Consider the following 19,415-nt stretch of genomic DNA (forward strand, 5'->3'; position numbering starts at 1 on the left):
ACAAAAACACATGTTCCTCACATTTCTGTGGCAGAAAGTTCTGGAATCCGAGAGGAGCCACAAATTTCCTTCCACCCAGCGTTCCCCCACGTCTCCCGATAAAAATGATACCTCACTTGTGTGGGTAGGCCTAGCGCCCGCGACAGGAAACGCCCCAAAGCGCAACGTGGACACATCACAGAAAAAAGACCTGTTTTTAGCAAAGTGCCTACCTGTAGATTTTGGCCTCTAGCTCAGCTGCCACCTAGGGAAACCTACCAAACCTGTGCATTTCTGAAAACTAGAGACCTAGGGGAATCCAAGATGGGGTGATTTGTGTGGCTCGGACCAGGTTCTGTTACCCAGAATCCTTTGCAAACCTCAAAATTTGGCTAAAAAAACACATGTTCCTCACATTTCTGTGGCAGAAAGTTCTGGAATCTGAGAGGGGCCACAAATTTCCTTCCACCCAGCGTTCCCCCACGTCTCCCGATAAAAATGATACCTCACTTGTGTGGGTAGGCATAGCGCCCGCGACAGGAAACGCCCCAAAGCGCAGCGTGGACACATCACATTTTTTCATTGAAAACAGTGCCTACCTGTAGTTTTTGGCCTGTAGCTCAGCCAGCACCTAGGGAAACCTACCAAACCTGTGCATTTCTGAAAACTAGAGACCTAGGGGAATCCAAGATGGGGTGACTTGAGGGGCTCTGACCAGGTTCTGTTACCCAGAATCCTTTCCAAACCTCAAATTTTGGCTAAAAAAACGCATTTTTCACACATTTCGGTGACAGAAAGTTCTGGAATCTGAGTGGAGCCACAAATTTCCTTCCACCCAGCGTTCCCCCAAGTCTCCCGATAAAAATGATACCTCAGTTGTGTGGGTGGGCCAGGTGCCTCCAACAGAATAAGGCCCAAAACTTGTAGAGATACAGGGGATAGTACTGCGAGTTTATAAGGACATATTCTTTTATACATCTTTAGACTGACTCTGCTTTGGGGACCCACATACGTGAGGTGTCATTTTATTTGGGAGACTGAGGGGAACACTGGGGAGTAGGAATTTTGTGCTGGAGTGGTGATCGTACGAAGAAAAGTCAGGAAAATATGCTTTTTTTAAGCACATTTTGAGGTTTACAGAGGAGTCTGGGTAAGAAAATGTTGGGGGATCTACGCAAGCCACTCCTCCCTAGACTCCTTGGGGTGTCTAGTTTTAAAAAATGTCTGGGTTTGGTAGGTTTCCCTAGATGAAGGCCGAAAACAGGACCAAAAACATAGGTGCCCTCTCCCCCCCCAAACACAGGTAGTTTTGTAATATATCGTTTTGATGTGCCCACATACGTCCGTGATGTGCCAAACACTAAAATTTTGAAAAGAAACACACTTAGGTTATGTGAAAAAGACCCCTCACCCACCAACCAAGTTGGTGGCATGCTTCATCATCGGGGTCCCACCTGAGGCACCTAGCGTGTCATAGGTGTGCTGCGACGCCTGATTACAGCGGAGCAGGTTTGGTCATTTTTTACCACACATACTGGTTGGATTTGGCACGAGGGTGAGTGATGGTTCAGTGGATCAAATTTTACTAACAAGAGCTTTCACAAAAATGAAAAGCACTGTTAGTAACTGAAAGGCAAAAAACTGAACCAATGACTCACAGCTCGTGAGCTGTAAAGCCGCGACAAGGCACCAACCGCTTTACAGTCCATTCACACAACTTTCATACATGACACACACAAGGCCATTCACACCGCCAGCCACGGGCCCAGCACATTACAACACTCACATCGACAGACAGCGCCACTCAAGGGCCCATCACTTACATACGCCCACATGCCTGATACAACAATCACACCAGCTGATGGGAGTGTGTGGACTGGTGTTTGGCTGGCAGTGTGTTGCAGTAGCCAACATCAAGTCAATATGTACAGTCTCAGCCAAGCCCCACTCCACACACAATGGCATCATATATATATTTTTTTTTTTAAACAGAGGAACCCCTAACTAAGTAGAAAGAATTACAAAACAACAAACACAAAAGCTCTAACTAACAACATGACAGAAATGCTAACCATGAAACTAAACACATGAAAATACAAAACAGACATGAGTTTACACTCATGGTTGTTCCCAGAAATTCTTCTGGGTGTGGTAATTCTTAAAACAAGCACCGACACACAGCCCAGGCTTTGAAGGACAATCTGGGCAGTACATTCGAGACTCCCTCCGGATACCTCTTCGAAAACACACTCTACATTTCTTAGCTGGAAAGTCTTTTTTGGGTGTGGGAGGAATGTGCTCAGCAAAGTGGCGATCTTTCAATCTAGCCACATCCTCCACCACTGCTTCTCTAGGAACTCTGGCCTGTTCCACCACAATAAGGCTCTCTGTCACTGACTCCTGAAATTTCACAAATGTCATCTTTGAGTCTGGAGACCTATCCCTAAACACAATAAAAGCATTGAAGATTGCTAAGTGGAAGAGGTGAAGTGCTAACTTCTTATACCAAACATAAGACTTACGAATAGCAGTATAAGGTTCCAACCTCTGGTCAACTCTATCTACACCTCCCATGTGCTTATTATAATCTAAAATGCACACAGGTTTGCGCACTTCAGCAACCTGGCCCCAAACAGTCACAGGGGAAGTACTCTCATCATGGATGGTACTTAGCATGTAGACATCCCTCTTGTCTGAAAATTTCAAAGCTAGCAGCTCCTCGTTCCGCAAGGCACAGCACTGTCCCCTCTCAAGTTTTTTACAGACAAGCTCCCTTGGATAGCCTTTCCGGTTAGAACGGATTGTGCCACAAGCAACTGTGTCCACTCTAAACAATTCCTTGAACAACTGCACACCAGTGTAGAAGTTATCTACATACAAATGGTGACCTTTGTTGAACAGTCGTCTACCAAGATCCCACACTATTTTCTCAGTAACTCCAAAAGTGGGAGGACAACCAGGGGGGTCAATATTGGAATCCCTACCAGTGTACACACGGAAACTATACACATATCCTGTCCTACTTTCAGACAGCATATACAATTTAATTCCATATCGTGCCCTTTTGCTAGGAATGTACTGCCTAAAAACCAAACGACCCTTGAAGAGGACCAAAGACTCGTCCACACTTATCTCTTTGCCTGGAACATAGACCTCCGAAAACCGATCTACAAAATGATCAAGGACAGGCCTAATCTTAAAAAGACGGTCAGAATCTGGGTGATCTCGTGGCAAGGCTAATGCATTGTCAACAAAATGCAGCATCCTAAGAAGAAGCAAATACCGATTACGACTCATGGTAGCTGGAAATATAGCTGTTGCCATCAAGGGACTAGTAGACCAATAAGAAGCCAGTGACGGCTTCCTTATCAACCCCATCAAAAAAGTCAAACCCAAAAACTTTTTTAGCTCCTCCAAATTTGTGGGAATCCACTGGGCAGCTCTAGAGTGTGGCCTAAGTCTAGCAGCGTTGTCCCTCAAATGCTGCTCCGCATACAAATTAGTCTGCTCAACAATCTCTTCCAAAAACACATCATCCATGAATAACTCAAAGAAATTGATAGGCATAAAGTTCTCTGTATTGGCGTTACACCCCGGGAGACCAGTAAAGGCAGGCAACTCTGGCTGCTCCATGTTTGGGGCAACCCAGACATCAGGTCTTCTAACAGGAAACCTTTCAGCCCCAGGTTGCTGCACTATTGGCACATCAATGTCCTCCTCTAAAACAGAACCTTCATCTGCACTGAGTGTGGCTTCATCATCAGAAGATTCCCCTCCAACAGAAACATCACTGCCAGAATCTCTGACTTCCTCCTCTGCCTCAGATGCAGAGTCCGTCTCATAGTCATGATCAGACTGTGACTCAAAAAGCATACCAACCACCTGCTGAGCGGTCATCCTGCGGCTAGCCATGATCTCTCCTGCTAAAATTAACTGGACAAATTCACCACCAACAACCAGCACTGTGTAAGACAAGTAACAAAGTGTAGCTTTGTTAGTAAGAGTTACAAACTCAAAAACTATACCGCTCACTTGCCTGAAAAAGCTTGATTCACCAGCAACTACACAGCAATCACCAATGATATCCCACTAAAAAGAAAGAAAGAAAGGCAAATTAGAAATAAGACAAAACAAATATCATTGTACACAAACCTAAGGACAATTTCACACACAATCCTGCATTTAGTACACCCCCTACAAACATGTCATTCATGCATGGCAACAATACTCCTTTGGAGTAAATTGTTTTTACTTACCTAAAACATGCAACTGTGCAAACTGCAGGTCAACCACCGCCAAAACCGCAAGGAGCCACAGCAAATAAAGCAAAAGCTTTGAACTAGAACAAAAAGGAGGAAAACATTTTTTATCACAAATGCAAAGACTTCTTCAGTTGACAAACACCCCACCATCAAACATTTTAGAAATTGGTGCCTAAGTGGATTCTGCCATAGGGGCAGATGGGCCTACTAAAAAAATAGGCCTGTCTGCCCCAAGGAAGCCAAAAAATACCTTTAGTACTGTGTCCCCATGGAGAGCGACCCTTGCCAAAGGGGACAGCCCTCAAACAAAAAAAACACACACAACACTATCCCTGGTGCCTAAGTGGCTTCTGCCCCCTTGGGGGCAGGTGGGCCTAAGAAAATAGGCCCATCTGCCCCCAGGGGGTGTAGAAATGGCCAACAGGTCAATGCCCCCCTTGGGGGGGCGCCCCGTGACCAAGGGGACGCCCCCCCCCCACAAAAATAAACAAATAAAAAAAAATTCCCTGGCGTTCTAGTGGTTTCTGCCCCTTTGGGGGCAGATCAGCCTAAAAATAATAGGCTGATCTGTCTCCAAGGGGTGCAGAAATGGCCTGGGTACATGTGCCCCCAAAGTGGGGGGCGACCCTTGCCCAAGCCCCCCCCCATCCACTAACACACACACACTATCCCTGGTGTCTACGTGGCTTCTGCCCCCCTTGGGGGCAGGTGGTTCTAGAAAAATAGGCCCATCTGCCCCCAGGGGGGGCAGAAATGGCCAACAGGTCAATGCCCCCCTTGGGGGGGCGCCCGTGCCCAAGGGGACGCCCCCACACAAAAATAAACACATAAAAAAAATCCCTGGCGTTCTAGTGGTTTCTGCCCCCCTTGGGGGCAGATCAGCCTAAAAATAATAGGCTGATCTGCCCTCAAGGGGGGCAGAAATGGCCCTAAAAGACATGCCCCCCAAAGGGGAGCGACCCTTGCCCAAGGGGGCGCCCCCCCATCCACTACACACACAATCCCTGGTGCCTAAGTGGCTTCTGCCCCCCTTGGGGGCAGATGGACCTAAAAAAAATAGGCAGATTTGCCCCCAAGGGGGGTAGAAAAGGCCAACAGTTCTCTGCCCCCTTGGGGGGGGGCGCCCCTTGCCCAAGGGGGCCCCCCCCCCCCACATAAATACACATAAAAATAAAAAACCCTGGTGATCTAGTGTTTTCTGCCCCCCTTGGGGGCAGATCTGGCTAAAAAGTAGCCAATCTGCCCTCAAGGGGGGCAGAAATGGCCCTAAAGGACATGCCCCCCACAGGGGAGCGACCCTTGCCCAAGGGGGCGCCCCCCCATTCACTACACACACAATCCCTGGTGCCTAAGTGGCTTCTGCCCCCCTTGGGGGCAGAAGGACCTAAAAAAAATAGGCCGATCTGCCCCCAAGGGGGGCAGAAAAGGCCAACAGTTCTCTGCCCCCTTGGGGGGGGGGCCCCTTGCCCAAGGGGGCACCCCCCCCCAACATAAATGCACAGAAAATAAAAATCCCTGGTGAACCAGTGGTTTCTGCCCCCCTTGGGGGCAGATCCGCCTAAAAAGTAGGCCAATCTGCCCCCAAGGGGGGCAGAAATGGCCGTAACAAATTGCCCCCACAAGGGGAGCGACCCTTGCCCAAGGGGCCGCTCCCCGCCAACAAGAAACAGGAAAGAACAACAAAAAAAAAAAATCCCTGGTGTCTAGTGGGCATTCCTGCTGCCCGATCGCAATGCGATCGGGCAGCAGGAATGCTCAAAGAGACACCGGGGGAAAGGAAAAGCCTTTCCTTTCCCCCGGTGCCTCTTTAGCCCAAACCCCCCACCCACCGGGAAGAGGAACTCACCTCTTCTCCGTTCGCCGCACAGGAAGCAAATGGCTTCCTGTGCGGCGAAATCCCCATAATGAAGTCAGCGCGCGATCGCGCGCTGACGTCATTATGGGGGGGTGGGGGGGTCGGGGGTGGATGGGGAAGGGCTTCCCCTTCCATCCCTGACTTTGGGGGGTGGGGGGAAGCACACAGAGGGAGCGAGAGCGCTCCCTCTGGGCTGTGTGCCGAGGACGTAGTGGTTACGTCCTCGGCACAGCAGCACTGTGCCGCGGGACGTAACCACTACGTCCGCGGCACAGAAGGGGTTAATAATAATAAATCCTTAGTAGTAAAAATAACTCCAACCACTGTTATGTTTTAAAATAATGAGTTTGTATTTCTTCAGAGCAGGCATTCTTAAGATAAAATGGCTTTTTTTGATTTTTATGATCTAGGTCCTCTTATACACTATGGATGTGTCTACTAATCCTACATACTGACCCACAAAACATCCATCTCTTAGTGCTGTTAATGGTCATTTACTCATACACAGTCTCTCAAACCTGTATTGGAAAAATGTTCCAAGGTGTACTCATTGGTCCAACTCACAATGCTCATCCTCCAGTTCTCAACCGGTGACCACAACACAGTCCTACTCACTGCACAACTTCCCACATCTAATACATATGTATGTCTTAAAGAAACAAGCCAATCATCGATAGTTGAGGGTTCAGCTCTTATCCACTTCTTGCAAATCTCTCTTCTTGCTAACAGCACCATCTCGCTTTCCCACCTGGGACCATTTCTACTGCTCCAAAAAAGATTAGGGTAAGGCTTACCTCAATCTCGAACTCGAAGATTCCACTTAATGCCTTACCCACATCCATCCAATACTCTGTCAACTTTGGACAGTTGAAAAACATGTATATGATCACCTGCTGCTGTTAGACCACATCTCCTAATCCTCGTTTCTACGTTCCCTTTAACTTTTGACATCTTCGTTGAAGTCCAGTAACATCTTTGCAAAGTAAAGGGATGATACCTTCTTAACATAGCTGGTCTGCCAGTACCATAAAGTAAGCATACTTGCAATATATCTTCCAAATCCACACATGACAAATCCTTCCTCCAGAGCTCACATACTGCTTTGCTATTTCTTTGTGCCGCTGCCAGTAGCAGGATGATATTTCCTTTTTCCTTGTTTTAAGATTTGCAAATCCACCTCCATCTGACAAATCCTTAATTCAGCCCCCTCTTGACTCCTTAGCCAGAACAACAGTTGTACATACTTGAACCTGGAAAAGCTCCATTCCGATTTCTCCAATAGCTGCTCCCATGGTAACATCTTGCCCTCTGATACCAGGGTCCCTCAGTACCTAATCTTGTCCTTAACATATAAAGCCTATAAGTATGGGTGACATGTTTCTCCTACATCTTGTAGCCCTCCTTATCTTAGGAAACCTTTCCTGTACATTGACTTACCCACTTATAAGCCATTGTGTTTATTATGTGTGTGATGTAACACTCTCCGACATCCTGTCCTACGTACCATACCTGGGATGAGGACAGCTATAGAAGAAAACAAATACTCATGAGAGAGGGTCTATGTACAGATGAGGGGCCCCATTGGAGGGTAGTAAGGGAATCCGTAAAGAAGTTGGCCTTTTGTGAGGATTCACATCGGCTACCACCAGTACTAAAGCTGGCCCTGTCTGGGTGTAGCTTGGGGTGGGCAAGCCAATCAAAGCTTGAGGCTGAAGCCTGGTACTGTCTCGGGCTCAGCTTGAGGTTCCATTGGAACCTCAAGCCCAGAACGAGCCTAGCTTTCCTATGGCTTATGATTTTATCCCTCGTTCTACCTTCATGCACTAAGAGGTGAAAACAAAGCATTAGCATCTGAGGTAAAAAGGAGAGACCAATCAACACCCATTTAATGTCTGATTTGTGTAAAGTGAAACTGCAAAACATGCATTAATTGTTGCTTTCCCCTTAACCAAATTGTGCGATCTTAGACAGATTTTTTATTTTCCCTATCCTCCTTTTTCTTCACTTTTGCATATGAAGGCACCATCAAAAACATGAGTTCAGAATAGCAGCTTGTGAAAATTGGCTGGTTGACTCTGATGTGAGCCCTGGTCAAGCAACAGCCAAAATCTCTTGCACGGTGAACCACAAAAAGTCACTAAATTAAACTGTGCTTAACCCATGGTAGCTTGGCACAAAAAGCAGTCAGGCCTAACTTAGAGGCAATGTGTAAAGTATTTATGCAGCAAACATACATTAACAAAGTGAAAACAGTGTAAATATTATTAAATTATCTGATACCAAAATTACAAAAAAGAATCAGTAGAATTAGTGTTATGATTTTTAAAAAGTTTTTAGTAAAAACTAGTGCCTAAAAGATCAAAGCACTAACTGCGGACATCTAGTATGTGGAACTTGGTGAAAAATGTACCGACCGTGATGAAACGCATTTCAGACACAAGGAAGGGATTAAGCCTGGTCAGAGCTTACCTTGGGACTTGGAAGAAAGTTTGAAAGAAATTTTCTGAGACGCTAAACTTAAGAGCAGCAAGGCTGCAGGAGGTGTCCAAGGAGGGTGCATCATCATCAGGGAGCATTGAGTCGAAGATGCAGCGAAGATGTATTTGTACAGACTTGGTTGCATTTTTTTTTTCTTTTTTTTTTTTAAATCGAAATTCTCCAGTGGGATGAGGCAGAGGTCTGTAGCTGAAGACAGTTCCACAAGGTTGGATACCCCTTTGGCGAAGAACTTCAGAAAAAGGGTTGCTGCTGCGAAGAAGAACTTAATGAGAGAAGCAGCAAAGTCAATCTGGGTGGTGCTGCACCTCAGGCAGATAGGCAAGCAGGTTGGTGCTGGTCTTCTCCTGGTTCTCAGAGCAGTTTTTAGCCAAAACGTTTTAAGTCCTCAGTGTTGAGATTTGGCCACCTGTGCACATTTGGTACCACAACCAAGGGTCAGTGGCTGATTGGACTCCACCTCGGGGTTCAGGACTCAGTCAGGTTGGATCCAGGTGGAGTTTCAAGATGGTGGGCGCCTTGATTGTCCCTGTGAATTGAAACGGGAGTCCAGTAAATTAGCCCTTGAAGTAACTTTGGTAGACCTGGGTTCAGGTGAAGATAGGGCTCAACAGCAGGGCTAGCCTCTGAGAGTTCAGTGGAGGTTCCAGGCAGAAAAGCAGTCCTTCCTGATACAGCAAATCAGTCTTGCAGAGTGCACAGAAGGTGACAGTAGCAGACAGTCCTCTCAGAGTCCTTCCGCAGGACCGAGAGCGAACTGAAGGTTGTGTCTTTATATCCTGGTGCCCTTTTTCTAGAAGGTATGAGAAAGTTTCTAGAAATGTTCTTTGAAGTGCATGCAATTTCCTGACTCGCCTTCTCGACTGCAGCCTGTTGACAGTAGGAGGTGATAGTTCATTTGTGTGAAGGCAGAGCACCCCCTATGCAGTTGCAAATGGGACTGTGCTCTGCTCCGCACGCCCTTATTTCCAGCTGGTGGCACATACAAGCCCAGCTAGACCCTCTTTTGTGACTGTCTGGGAGGAATTCACCCAGTCTGTCAGCTACACCCAGTCATGTGACCCAAGACAGGCTGCAGGCACAAAAGAGCTAAGGGCAGGAAAAGTCCAGCTTTCTGAAAGTGGCATTTTCAGAATTATAATTCAAATTGGTTGTTAACATTAAAGAGGATTTTCCTTTACAAATTCATAGATACAAAACATGAACTGGATACCTGGTCCCAGTAAAACGTAAATAAATGTAATGGGGCACCGCAGTGCAAACCCAGGCAATCTTAGGGGAGACATATACAATGAAAGAGGAATGTAAGGCTTGGCAAGGGGGTTACACAGAATTCCAGGGCCAACAAAAACAAATTTCAGCACAAAAATGGCAGTAAGTAATCAAAAAACATTTGGGGAAGACCGCCATAAGGCTGACCGGTCTAACTCAGCTGTACAAAAACCTTTTCTGTTTGGATTAATAGACAACAATCATGTTGCACTTTCTGTAACAATTGAGGCCACATACAGGGTTCACATGACGATTGTCATGCATCTTAGTCAACTATTGGCACTCTTGCCAAAGTGGGCAGGAATAGTTTTAAGTTCATACTTAAAAACTATCACCTTTAACAGCTAGCTCTCATTGCAGTGCTCTAATGTAATGTATTTGTGTGAAAGCTTTCACATGCTAAAGAAATACACTTTTTGTGAAATATGAATGGATTTCATCATAATTTATGTAATGTTTGTTGTATGATTTACATGGCAAACATTTTCTGCACTCAGCTTTTGTAAGGTTTCTAAGAACCAAACGCTGGGCTTGGCTTACCCTGTTAATTTCTCGACTCGTCCATCTCTAGGCATAGCTATCATTCCTGCAGCATTTGCTGTGCCCGAGGCCCAAAGGCAAAAGTACTTCAGGAGTTGATTGTGGTATGGACTAGTAGGAAGGTATTGCCAATGAATTGGGGGATTTCATTTTATTGTAAACCTGTTTGTGTAAAGTTTTTATTTCAACATGTCCAGTTAATGGAGAAGGAAAAGCACATTTAGAAATGCCTAACTTAATGTGACTGGTGTGCGCTAATCCCAAACTCTTCTGTTGCTACACTGTAGTGGGCAAAACAAATGCTCTGTGCTGAAACCTTGGATTTATACCTCGTTCTTTGAACATAGATGTTTCCTAACAAACAGCATTTTTTTTGTCTTTATTTATATGTTATTTCAGTAATGTGACCCTAGCCAGAATGCAGCAAAACACTGTACTAAGTCAAAGACACAGTTTATCTCTACACCTATGCTAAATCTAAATCATTCAGAGGCATAATTATTAACATTTCAAGCAACATAACACAGTAATTGAAGTTGCTGATCTGCATTGCATGAAAGGGAAAGAGCAGAACAGCACCATATTTCAAAGATATGGCATATTGGAATTGAAAACCCTGACATACACCTTACAAAGTGAACCCTCAAATCATCTCTGTTCACTCTTCCTTTCTCAGTTTTCTTTTCTCTATCTGCTCCCCCCTCTCTCCTACCTTGCCATTTGTCTCTGCCTCTCTCCATTCCACACATGCTTCTTTTGGTTCCCCTCTACCTTGCCTTATATATGCCCCCTTCCCTTTTTTCTCTTTTCAACCTTTTTTATCAGTCACCCTCAGCATCTTTCTATATCTATTTTTTGCTACTTTGTGTGCCATCTTCTTCTGTAATCCTGTTTTCTCTTTTCACCATCTGTTCTTTTTCTCTCTCAACTGGTAGGTCCTCGCTTTCTTCCCTCGTCCCTCACTGTTCACTCTCACTATTCCAACTTGCTGTCTCTCCCTCTCTGTATATCCCCTCACATCCTTTACCACCATCATTTCACTCTGTTTCACACCCTCTGGTAGTGCTTCTGCCTGTGAACTTTAAGTCTGTACTTAAACGTGTGAGTGACCTCCAACAATCTCTGTAGTCATTTGTTCTCCAAGTGAAAACGCTTATCGTAATTGACTCTTATATACATCAGTTAAGACCATGTGATCATCCGCTCCCAAGATTCCTCAAAAACATATTTGTGAGTCCAAACAGGTTGTGTGTTCCAAAATTCAATGGTTATTGTGGTATGACTGTGCTTTGATCCACACAAAGCTATTTTCCTGTATTTCCGAGTATAGCCTGTTTTGGAAATGCTGAAAAATAGGCTATGTTTGGAAATGCTGGAAAATACATCTGTGTTGATCAAAGCAAAGAAGTCATACCACAATCAAAATTGAATTTTGGAACATACAACAATCAGTTTGGACTCACAAATATGTTTTTGAAGAATCTTGGGAATAGATGATCACATCATCAACATTAACTGCTGTTTATCAGAGTCAATTAAGATAAGCCATTCACTTAAGAAATAATGATTACTGAGATTTTTGGAGGTCACGCTCGCGCATATTAAGTATTCATCTTGAATACGAGGGGTAGTTGGCCCTACCCTCACACAAGTATATCTAGAGCCTCCAGTAAAACAACGTTATAAGGGATTAACTGGTATTACGTGGAGGGCCAGAGTGTGTCTGGCCATATTACTATTATTCACTTGAACTCTAAGACCATATTTAGCAACACAGCACTGTTTCTGGCAGTATAATTCATGGTATCCGAGTTGAATAGTGAAAACATCCCCTTATGTTGGCTGTCCAATTCTGCTTAAAGTGTATATCTTTGCTAGTGTTTTAATCTTTAAATAAGTTCAGCTCTGTGTGGATGTGTGCCTAGTATTCTAATGTGCAATATAAATTAAAGAACATCAATCTATTTTAGCTTCTACGTCTGCCAGCTTTATATTTCATAACTGTATGATGTCCTCAGATATGTCCGTAAAATGGCGTTTTGTCCTGAATTTCTATCCCTAATTTAGACCCTTTGTTTTACATTTTTACTGTCACTGTCCTTATTTTGCCTTCTAGCCAGGTGGTCACACTAACACCACTACAACTAAGGACCATCCGAATGCAAATCCACCTTAGTGCTTGAGAAGAAGCAGTCCAGCCCAATGTGCCTTTCAGGACCTAACTAGGCTTTTGTTGTTGCCTTTTTACAGGTTGGACAGAAATCATAAACACAACTGCTCGTGTTTTGCAGGAGGGAGGGGTGATCGGAGTCCCCACTGACACAGTCTATGGACTTGCCTGTCTGGCCCAGAACTCTCAGTCCATAAAAAATATGTACAGTGTAAAAGGACGCAATGGAAGTAAACCTCTGGCCATATGTGTTGGAAACATTGAAGACATTTACAGGTGAGAATACAGAGGAGGGCAGTATCCACTTTGATGCGATGAAATGTATTGTGCTACAGGAGCTAAACTATTTATCTGTCAGCACTAGTCTCATTTTCCAACTTTCGTAATAGTATTTTATCTTTACAATAGACAAGGTGTTTGGATATTGTGTGGTAATTTATTATGTTAATTAACTAAGAAAAATAAAACAAATTATAGTTAAATTTATTTTCCGTTTTGGTTGTCATCAGTGATGTAAAAATCCATTGAAGTAAGGTCGCATTAGTTTAGCCTAGCCTTGATGCTGTTAAAAACATTGGAATCTGGTTTGACATTAATCTCACACTACTGAGTTGCTGAAGTTCACCAAGTGAGGTAGCACACGTGGATTTATACAGTACAGGCTGCAACAAACATTGGCCATGCAAGTAGGTCTGGTTTTAAGTGAATGGTGTATGGGAATGTGAAGCATTACAAGTAAATAGCCTGGAAATAGATATGTAGTTGTGTGTAAACAAAGAACCTTAGAATAATATTGGTGTGGTTAAAAGGTCAGGTTGCAGTTGCACTGTCAAGCCAGTCATAAAAATCCATGTAGGTTAATGACTACCCTCCTCCCATCGGTGCTGCTGCTACAGAAAAACAAGTAAAATTATTAAGTTATTGAAGACACTTTGATAGCGTTCCAGTGCCTTGTGTGCTCATGAGAGTTCAGGCTGAGACAGCTGGATAAATAAAAAAAATTATCACTGCTGCGTGGAGGACAAGCACTGTTTTTGTGGAAGCACACAACTTCAGCCCAATCAAAACATGTACTTCTGGCTCCCAACATGTGGGTGGAGTCAAAGTCCCTCTCTAGTGTTGACCACACAATTGTCCTGTCAAGCCGGACACCAAAGGAGAATAACAGTATGCTGCATAACGGTCATCCTTTTGGTATGTATATTTCACTGCATTTCACACCAATTGATTTAAACATTTACACTAGTATTTAACAGTAATGGCGATGCTTGACAAAACTCTTACTGCATTGTATTCTAGGCTACTAAACAAAATATTTTTTTATCAATTGATATCTGCTCCGAAAAGAGAAAATTCATATTAACATTTTATTCCACATAGCCATGCTGAGACACATACTGAAGTGGTCTAGCACAGTCTACCTATACTGGAGTATGTTTACCACATTTTAACAGCGTGTTCTTCTGTAGAAAGAAAGGGAGTCTGTAAACTCCTGGACATAGATCAGAGGCCTGGAATGCCTCCATCATGCTTTTCTGATGTTTTTTTCACTCGGAAGTAAATGTTTGCCATGTTTTTACTCTTACAGGTACTGCCACGTTAACGTTGCAGACGAGCTGCTGCGGGACTTGCTGCCAGGGCCAGTTACTCTGGTCTTTGAGCGATCGAAATCCCTGAACCCGGACCTGAACCCATTCACTTCAGTGAGTACTGCTTGAAACTACTAGTCTTCTGTTCAACGGAAAGTGTTCCCTTTCCATAGAATAAGACGACGTGCTACTTTATTTCATAAGCTCCTGACTGGGGCAATAACTGTGCTAGAAGCTGCATTATTGAAGCTTTTGAAATCGAAAACCATAATGAAAGTTCAACTGGAGACAGAAAAAGAGGCAATTGATTTATGTTGCTTCTCCCATTCTGCTAAATTGCCAATTCTGCTGCATAACCTTGAGGTGTACTGATGTCCTGCACTACTCTGCTGAGTCTCTTCAGGTTTCATGTCCTAAAAATGAAACTGTACAAAGACTGGATGGGGGTACTGTTAATCAGAGTGGTAAATGAGAATGTGAATTGATTGGAACATATGCTCTCTATTAAGAAGTATGCGAAAACACCAGGAGTCATGACTCCTTTCTGTTCTTTTTCACGCTCAAACTAAACTAAAGCGGTTCCTTAGCCAGTATGATCTCAAGTGAGAATAGTAAATTAAAAATTGACTTTTGTCATGCATTATGTGAGGATCTTTGCTCTTTAAACTGTTGTTCCAACACAGTGTGCTGCCAGTCTCATCTGCAGTGGAGGGAATAGAGAACATATCTGACTGACTCAAGAAAAGTTTAACTTCATTCCATTTGTTGTTGCAATTAAGGCAAGACTTCATTCGGTTCCACAGATTCCTATGTCACTGTCTACAGTCGACAAGATGTTTTGGCTCTGCCCAGATGAAGCCTGTGATTCAAGAACGCATGCATACTTAAAATCTCGAAGCTGAAAAGCACATCTTGGAAGTCACTAAACCTAGTTCCTTCCAAGATATCTCTGTGTATACAATGTTTTCCTTATATTCTTATGAATGATTTTATTTTCCTTTCTCAATATCTTTTGGAATATAGGCCCAAAAAGACTAATGTTTTATAAAGTCACTTTTCAAAATCCATAACTTCAGTTGTGTCAAGTTACAGCAGAGACCAAGCTGAATGTTTGTTGCAGGGCAGTTGGGCACATCAAACTTGCCATGGTGTACCTGAAAATATTACAGATGTATTTATTTAGCAACAGAGTTATATAATACAATAGCATTGTTAGCTGCAGATTTCTTTGGATCACTGTTAGTATTGTGATCGAAAACATCACAACAGTAGGAAGTGGCAGTAAAGGGAAGTCAAGGAAGATGGAAGGTCACATATCTAGGATTATTCAGTTGCTGCCCTCCGTTGTATTTAGTTGAACACTTGTACAAAAAGCTTAGTTTCAGGAGCTTTCTAAAGCACTGATGATTGGGTTAACCTCTAAGATTGTGATTCAGCCTGTTCTGTTGTTTGAAAACTTGAACTTCCAAACAACTTGCTCCAGTTTTAAGACTTTTAAATCCTAGTAGACTTGTAGACTCTCGTTAGAAAAGGGACATTGCCGAGCGTTCAGTGCTGTTCTCCCAGTGTCTCATACACAGGGGCTGAGGCTAGCAGCCTCAGTCTTCACTCTTTTCATCCCACCTGCATGTTTCTTTTGCAGACTCTGATGTCTTAGGAGTATAGATGTGCCAATACCAAAGCTCTTGCTGGCTCCATTCTCTGTTGGGTTTGAAGGGGAGAAAGAGAGGAGCTTCCATGGCATAGATAGCTGGACATTGACCTCTTTTAGATCTACATTTATCTCTGGGGTAAAGAAAAGGTCCCCAATGTGACACCTACATTTTTTTCACTTCAACAGTGGTGGTTAGTGATAGTTTAAGGCTTCTGGGCCAGTCAAAGAAACATACCCCGAGAGAGGAGTCCTTTGCTATTTGGATTTCAGTTGTGAACCTGTTTAGGCATAGGAATCTTAGTTTCACCCTTCACTGTATATGCCGAGAAATTTGGTAGTCTTCCACTGACCACCAAGGACTACACCTAAGGAAGATGGCAAATGACTTTGCAGGTGCAGCTACTGGGGTGGTTTGGTCAACTCTTCTCATTGCATGGATCAACATGTTGGAACCTGTTAGGAAAACAGGATTGTGCTTGTATGTTGCAGCATATGGATGCATATGCTGAGAGGATGTGCTTGAGGGGTGTGGCTGTGAAAAAGTGCACACGCATCCCATTAAACTATCTTACTGCCTTTCATAGACAGAGTTGCCATCAGATGTAGGATTTGTCAGCTGTTTTATGTGGTTAACCTATAGTAACATAGACATTTTACATTCTGACCGTTTCTCTTTCATAAGCAGATGCAAGTTGCAGATCAGGTCATTTTATGCTTTTTATACTTTAACGTGGCAGTCCACATTATTTCTTGTAGTTAATAATGTTCCTCTGCCTTCGAAACATATACAAATAATAATGTCTCTGAAAAGGCCACATTAACACACACAGAGGAAAACACAGTTGTTGATTACTAATTGGAGAGGGTCTTTCTGTGTCACTTAAAAATGTGCCACACACACTGTCACATCTAGACAAACATGGACTTGTTCCCTTAAATGTGTAGTAAGCAGAAGTTATTAATATTATATTTTATATCTCTGAAACGTTGCTCCCTAATTGTCATATAGGAATTCTGGCTAACATATGCAGTGAATAATTCTGTTTGGATGAGGTAGTTTAATAATTGACCGTAAATTCTGGGAAATAGGCTTTTTGAGTTCATCTATGTTCTATCCTCTGCATTAAACACATAGTTTTGGACTTATTCCTACACAGCTTTATGTGTAATAATATCTGCACAGCGTTCACAAACATAGGAACTCTACTGTGGTCTCTATTTCTGCAGCTTGTTGGTGTTCGAATTCCGGATCACTCCTTCATCCAACTGCTGGCGCAGACCTGTTCTGAACCTCTTGCCTTAACAAGTGCAAATATCAGTTCCCAGACCAGCACCCTGATGGTTCAGGTGAGACGCAATGCATGTCGGCTGAGCCTTCAGAATACCAATTCTGATGCAGGTCTTAACATTATTTCATGTCAGATAATCTAATGGGCAAGCAGTCAACGGCAAGGGGCTGATTGGTAATATGTAGGAGAGGATTACGTGAACAGATTATACCTCTCCAGGCATATTTTAGTAGACATTTGCAATATCTTCAGAATACATCTGCTCATATACCTCTAGATCTGAATCTTAAAAACCCTGTGATGTCCACAATAAGATCGCAATACTGGTTGCCTGCCTCAAGGCGAGTAGCTGACTAGGCGGTCCACCAAGCTTTCTTTAACTATCACTGTGTTTTTTGTTGCTTAGCATTTGTTGATCTTTTGATGCTTAAGTATTGAAAGTTACTACTTCCTATAAAGGATTTACAAATGATTGCTCATTTTTACTGTAGACCGTTCATGTCTGATATCTCGGTCTCTGCTACTTTAGTAGCAGGATAGAGAAACCAATGAACAGGTCCTAAAACCTCCCCCATTCTCCATTTATAGCCTTCGTCTATTTCTCTTAGTATTTGGCATATGCTGGTAGGTCTAGTAAATCTTTGATACCAGGTGGTGATGGTGTGCTGTGCAGGGTCTGAAAACATAACCTAGAATAACATGCTTTGGCGTAGTCTGGTGAAGTTATTTATTCCCCATGCCCTTTAACCCTATAATATTTGGTTGCAGATAGTTTATTATAATGCATATTGTCAGTAGGTAGTGTGGTTGTCCTAAAGATTCAATGGCTCCTCCTCAGGGGGCGATCTCCAAATGCCTCCATCTTTAAAAACAATGTTGACCTGGTTATGATTTTTGAAAAAAACTTAGGCTCGAGGAGGAAAAAACACAGACGGAGACCTGATTTTGCTTCAACATTGCAAGCTTGAAGATCCGTTTTGATAACAAGTATTTCTTTGTACTACAAGATTTCTGTGCATATATTTTTACGATGTCAAGCTAAGCATATCTCTCTCTCTCTCTCTCTCTCTCTCTCTCGCTCTCTCTTAGGAATTCCAGGACCTTTGGCCTCAGTTGTCACTGGTGGTTGATGGTGGACCAATTGGCAACATCATGACCCCAGAATGCCGCCTGGGTTCCACAGTGGTGGATCTTTCAGTATCTGGGAAGTACACGATTATTCGACCTGGGTGGTAAGATACAGTGCTTGTAGTAGAGGTAAAATATGGTAAAACGGGCCGGTGGCATTAATTCTGAGGAATTATATGTTCGATGGCATCTGTCGCTGTAGATACACATGGTCTGCATAGCTCGCCATCTGGTGTTGGGTCGGAGTGTTACAAGTTGTTTTTCTTCGAAGAAGTGTTTTCGAGTCACGGGACCGAGTGACTCCTCCTTCTGTGCTCATTGCGCATGGGCGTCGACTCCATCTTCGATTGTTTTCTTTCCGCCATCGGGTTCGGACGTGTTCCTGTGGCTCCGAGTTTCGGAACTTAAAGATAGCTGAAAACGGAAGATTTTCGACGGTATCGTTGCGATCCGGTTCGAGATAGACACATACGACGACGCATTGAACATCGAAGCGCTTCGGTGCCCTTCGGGGTAGATTTCGGCACACCCTCGGGGCCTAGTCGGCCCGACCGCGTGGAGAACAACGTCGATGGAACGGACCCCGTTTCGATTCTGCCCTGAATGCCACAACAAATATCCTTATACGGACCAACACTCGGTCTGTAACCTGTGCCTGTCACCCGAGCACAGCGAAGAATCCTGTGAGGCCTGTCGGGCGTTCCGGTCCCGAAAAACTCTGCGCGACCGTCGAGCGAGAAGACTGCAGATGGCGTCCACGCCAAAGGAACATCGACAGTTCGAGACAGAAGAGGAACAGGAGGAATCCTTTTCCATCCAGGATTCAGACTCCGACGATCTCGACAATACAAAAACTGTGAGTAAGACGTCGAGATCAGAACTTAAAAAAGGAAAAAAGGCCCAGGGGACGCCACTGCCAACCGGCCATGGCTCAACCCAAATTCCCGGTGACCAACAATCGGCACCGAAAAAGGCCCATTCAGTGTCGAGATCGTCCGACTTCGGTCGAGACACCGGCACGCAGCCTCCTCGGGACCGAGAGAGTGCTAAACAGAAGCATCGACACCGAGAGTTCGGTGTCGACACGGATCGACGCCGAGACAGTGGCGCCGAAGACCATAGAGGCCAAGAATTTTCGGCACAGAAGAAGAGGAAGGTTACCTCGGAGCCGAAAAAACAAA

The 19,415-nt window shown here is 44.0% G+C and overlaps 1 protein-coding gene across 2 annotated transcripts in view; it reads left to right on the forward strand.

The window, feature by feature from the left end:
* The window catches only part of YRDC (yrdC N6-threonylcarbamoyltransferase domain containing), a 73,099-nt gene that overhangs the window by 20,489 nt on the left and 33,195 nt on the right, over positions 1-19,415 (forward strand). The window contains exons 2-5 of one of the 2 annotated variants that reach the window (XM_069223981.1): positions 12,655-12,850; positions 14,163-14,277; positions 17,045-17,164; positions 18,196-18,338. In XM_069223981.1, the coding sequence (XP_069080082.1) occupies positions 12,655-12,850; positions 14,163-14,277; positions 17,045-17,164; positions 18,196-18,338 (574 nt within the window). The remainder of the gene's footprint in view (positions 1-12,654; positions 12,851-14,162; positions 14,278-17,044; positions 17,165-18,195; positions 18,339-19,415) is intronic. The other variant, XM_069223982.1, reaches the window with a different exon arrangement.

This window comes from Pleurodeles waltl, chromosome 3_1, assembly GCF_031143425.1.
Source record: "Pleurodeles waltl isolate 20211129_DDA chromosome 3_1, aPleWal1.hap1.20221129, whole genome shotgun sequence".
In the NCBI taxonomy this organism is placed as follows: Eukaryota; Metazoa; Chordata; class Amphibia; order Caudata; family Salamandridae; genus Pleurodeles; species Pleurodeles waltl.